The sequence below is a fragment of the Papaver somniferum genome, chromosome 9 (assembly GCF_003573695.1).
Source record: "Papaver somniferum cultivar HN1 chromosome 9, ASM357369v1, whole genome shotgun sequence".
In the NCBI taxonomy this organism is placed as follows: Eukaryota; Viridiplantae; Streptophyta; class Magnoliopsida; order Ranunculales; family Papaveraceae; genus Papaver; species Papaver somniferum.
In genome coordinates, this window is record NC_039366.1 from 13,091,192 (window position 1) to 13,096,412 (window position 5,221).

Consider the following 5,221-nt stretch of genomic DNA (forward strand, 5'->3'; position numbering starts at 1 on the left):
TATTTGAACTTCCCCATAAGAAATTTCTAATTTTCTTTTCTAGTTGGTTAATCATAGATGCCGGAGCTTTAAAAAGAGAGAAGTAATATATATAGAGGAAGTTAGGAAAGAATAGTTTTCAGCATAGTAAGTTTACCTCCTTTAGAAACGGAAATCTTATTCCATTGGAAAGTCTGACATCAACTTTAGCAAGAAAAACATCCCAAATGGCTTTTGAGTTTGCTTTAGAAACTGAAATCTTATTCCACTGCAGCTGCTTTGTCTATGTATCTAGAAAATCCTTCCATAGCAATATTGAATAACAATGGGGACAAAGGGTCTCCCTGCCTTACTCCTCTTGAGCTGCTGAAGTGACAAAAAGAAGAACCATTAATAATGACTGAAAAAGAAGCAGTAGAGTAGCAGAACCTCATCCACTTGCACCATTTTTGACCAAAACCCATCTTCCACAACATTGTTTCTAAGAAGGCCCAATTTACCCTATCAAAAGCCTTTTCCAAATCAATCTTGCATATTAAACCAGAATTGCCTGAGCTGAGTCTAGAATCTACCATCTCATTGGCATTTAAAGTGTCATCTATGATTTGTCTTCCTTGGATATAAGCACACTGAACAGAGAAATGGTAAGAAATAATGAGTAAAATAGTTTTTTCTATTTCGGCATTTGTAATATTTAACTTCAACTGATATAATTATTTTATAGTTACGAATTACATGGTATAATTAGTTCCAAACATTATTTATAAATTGAATACATAAACATAATTAAAAGCAAGTGCAGTGACTCCTCGTCACCCTGTAATCACAGTTTCAATCCTCACTAAAACATAATTAAAATGCGACTGCTGTATTTTTATCCTTGCAGCTCTGATGGTCAATTGTATTTCTGCAGCATTCATGAGATTCTCATTATCCTATACCTGCAATTAAGATTCCGTGGTGTAAGTTTTTATGTACAAATATCCATATAAATGTGAGTTATGTATGTGTAATACCTCAAATAGATTACCTCGATGATGAGGGATCTGCGTCTCTTTTTCGATTGATATCCTTTATTTTCCTCTTCCGCATGTTTGGCAGGTGCCTTTCCCTTCTTTTTTTTGGTTGACTCAATGTTGCTTTGGTTCTGTTTTTCCACATGCATGTCACTAGATCCCTCGTTTTCCTGCAAAAAATTACTGTTGTTTTTATGGTTTGTTTTGGTGATAGATGTTACTTTGGCCAGGTATTAAAATAACGTACCTTGTTGTTTTCGATATCCATCTGTTTACGTTGTTCGGGAACTTGGGGGTCCAAAACCTTTTGCACCGTGAAAGTAAGGTTTCCTTGTTGAATACTATGTTGATTTATTTTGACTTTGTATTAATCGGTGTTATACTCTAAACAATACATTAACATTATTAAACTGATTATGTTTGAATGTACCTCATGAAGTTCTAACATCTCTGATGCGTCATAATGAATTAACTTATTCACCTCCTCTCCGAAAACAACAAAAGTAGCGCAATCGCTTCCCTCTGTAACTTCCATCTCCAATCTATACCTTGGGACTGCATCACATGGTTCGCATTTTGTTGTTTTGTTGTTCAATGTAACTTTTTTGTTACACTCCTCACATGCCATGTAATACCATCGTTTTTGATTAGTTATGTTGTTGATAGTAGCGGTACATGTGAATATGGAGTCCTGTTGCATGCACATTACAATTGTAAACATGTGGAGTGCAGTGTATGTTTAATGTATAATGTAGAAAATGTTCAAAAATTACCTGCATCGATGTTTCCCTGGATTTTTTAATCAATTTTGACATAGAATCTTGAACTTTTGATACCTCGTCTTCTATCTTGATTTCTCTTCTAACTGATGTACTTGTCATACAACTGTCACGTTTTAAAGTACAAGAGTGGATCAGCGACTTTAGTAAAATTAAATAGTGGTTTGTCAAGTACCATGATTTTGTTTTAGTACAGAATTTACAATCTAACCTGTTTCTGAAATGTTGTACTTCCGGTGATTCAAAATCGATGTGAATTCTAGTTGCATTTGTTGATCCCACATAGTAAGAAGTACCAAATTTTCTCAAACATGCTGATGTTATGATTATAATTACTGGTGTTTCAGGATCACCAACGACTTTGCCACTGATCACCAACGACTTTGCCACTGACTTGTTCAGAAGCATTACCAAACAATGAAACCCGCATAGACATTCCCCTACCAAAAATCAGTGAGTACGAATAGTTACTATCTTGGATCAGTCCATTTGTATATGTTTATATGTTATCATTAGTGAAATTGTTACCTTGCGTTTTCTATAGCCAGTTCGGTCAAAGTTGTCTCGTGTCCATCTTTTCTTAAAAATTGTTTCTTTTTACCCAGTATTGTTAGTCTGCCAATAACATCTGCCAATTTTTGATTAGTAAGAATAAGAAATTGATATATAACGACTGATTGAGACAAATAAGAATAATTTAGTACCCACCTTGACGCTTGAAAGTAAGAATAATTCAGATAACTTGTGTCAGGTGGATTTAGGGTATTTATAATAAATATTTCTATGTTACGAAGAGTTGTGACTTTTTGGTAACGATACCATTACGGTTTTGTTTTTCTTTGACTTTTTGGTGGTTAAAAAATCTTCTGAAAAGATGCGACTTTTCTGAAATGATACTACAACCGTTTATCGATAACAGTTGAAAATTTGGCAGTTACTAACCGTCGAGATTTCAGTAATTTCATAATGAAAATACTTGCAACCGTTCTGACTTTAATTCCTGGTTTCACGTAACAGCTTCATGTGTGAAATCGATTTCTTACCTAAAATGTTTGCTATTATTTAGGAGATTATGTAAACTCATATTCAAATTAAATAATCCCTTTTTCTAGTCTAAAAGGTAAACAATATAGTGGAGTTTTTTGGGATTGAAAAATATAATAGGGTTCATTGGTTCAGACCGGAGAATAATCTGCTAATTGTTTGGAATGATGTATAAGTGGCCTTCTGGGTCCCTTTCTTTTCCCTTCAAAAGTGGAAAGTTTTGGAATAAAATTGCTATGGGATATGCATGCTCCACACTTAAAATTGTGAAAGCATATTTTGACACATCTTATACTCTGTAATTTGTTAATTTATCCCGTAGTATATAATAATTCTAATGAAACACAATAAAATGGAAGAACATAAATCGTTCGTAGAACACCCTTTTTTATAATCACACTTTGGTTTCAGCGGTTCCAATAGATTTCTTTTCCTAATGTTGCTGTCATTAAATCTGATAAATGCTTAAAAAAAAAAATTTTGATACTTAAATATCTTGATGACAATTAAGGTCAATTTATTAACAATTACAATAGTCAGACTCCAAATAATTAATAAATCTTGCTGCCTTCATGTGCGATTTTAAATAGCTTGCTTGCCATTATGGTCATTTATTCGGGTTGGAATGTCCAGGCCCGCTTATTTTTTATCTATGTCGAATAATAATCGTTGGTAGAACATCCTCCAGAAGTTGGATGTAGATGGAAAAGTAGTCTTTTTTTCTTTGGATGTCCTTCATTATCCAAGGGATTGTTACTTTCGAATTCAGCTACTTTAGATGGGTCACAATTCTGGTTCCAGTTTCTACAACTTCAAGCACAACTGCGTTAGATTTTGTAGTTTCTGAAATTTGCATTCTTGTTGGAGTGTCTACAACCTGTATGGCACCTGCATTAGATAGAACTCCAAGTTATAGTTAATATTATAAATTCTACCTAATGAAATTGCCTATTCTAAGAGTTGTTACCTGGGTGCAAATTATTGAAGACCTCTCTGTAAACAATATTCTGTGTAAAACCTAGTGGTTGTTTATCAATTGGTTTTATCAGAATCTTCGAACCTTCTTTTGATGTCGTTCTAGACATTGCCATATATAACTGTCCATGAGTAAAAAGTGGCGTTGTCAAATAGATGCCCACTTGCTGTAGTGTTTTACCTTGGATCTTGTTGATTGTCATAGCAAAACATACTTTTACAGGGAACTGCCTTCTTCTGAATACAAACGGTAAGTTCGCGCCTGTAGGAGAGAATATCATCCTTGGAATGGATACATGAAAGCCGACGCGGTTCCCTGTTATGATCTGTCCTTCAATAAACCTTTTACCAATTTGTTTTACAACTAATCGTGTTCCGTTGCAGAGACCCATGCTCTCATTTATTGTCTGTAGTAGCATTACAGGAACCCCAATTTTAAGTTGCAAGTGGTGGTCCGGGAATCCTGGAAATTGCAGGGAATTCAGAAATTTGGTAGAGTACGCAACAGCTTCTCGTTGAATGGATCCTGTCATCGAGGTAATGCTATCTGATCTAAACAAATGATGTGTTTCTCCCGGGTAAGTTGAAACAATGTAGTGATTAATTTCATCGACAGTCTCGTTGTTTGGTGCCAATATACATCTTTCACTTAAGTATTCTGCATCTCCATATCTGTCTAGCATGCCTGAATATATGATGGACGAAATTTGTTTCACACAGTTCTCATCTGGTACAATGAGGTAATCATCTGGTATTTTGATCCAGGTTGGGTCTTTCAGATGGGTAAGTGCAATTTCCGGAGGATTTCCATTTCCAAGATCAAGTACCCATTCAACAAATATTTCTTTATCTTCTGTTGTTGTAGATGAAGCTCGCGAAATTATGCGCATATTCTCATGAAGGCTGAAGATTTTGAAATATCTCCACAACTTCGATCTATTTATCGAGGCGTCAACCGTCATTTTCCTGGTTCCTTCGTGAGTAGTTGGTAAGATCTGCCTAAAATCTCCACCCAGGACTATAGTTTTTCCTCTGAATATCTTGATTGGATTGCTCATCAGATCCTTGAATGTTCTATCAAGTGCTTCGAAGGCATGTTTATGTACCCTCGCTGCTTCATCCCATATTATTAGGTCTGCCTTGCACATTAACTCTGCCAAATATGTTCCCTTTCGTATGCCACAAACTGAGTCTTTTCCAAGTTGTAGGGGTATTTTGAACATTGAATGAGCTGTCCCCCCCGGATAAAGAGAGCGACGCGATTCCTGATGAAGCCACTGTTATAACAATTTTTGATGTCGATCTTAATCCGGTTGCCAATAGATTAAATAGATATGTTTTTCCCGTCCCACATCTTCCAACTACGAAAAACGCTCCCCCTTTTTTGTCTTCCACTGCCTCTTTCACAGCTGTAAACACGTTTCTTTG

The 5,221-nt window shown here is 35.5% G+C and overlaps 1 protein-coding gene across 1 annotated transcript; it reads right to left on the minus strand.

Annotated features, from left to right (window-relative positions):
• Positions 1-3,587: 3,587 nt before the first annotated feature.
• On the minus strand, positions 3,588-4,941 carry LOC113311394. Its single transcript, XM_026560235.1, has 2 exons — positions 3,786-4,941; positions 3,588-3,706 (listed from the first exon to the last, which is right to left on the minus strand). Exons 1-2 carry the CDS (start codon positions 4,939-4,941, stop codon positions 3,588-3,590), a joined length of 1,275 nt encoding a protein of 424 aa, XP_026416020.1.
• Positions 4,942-5,221: the final 280 nt, after the last annotated feature.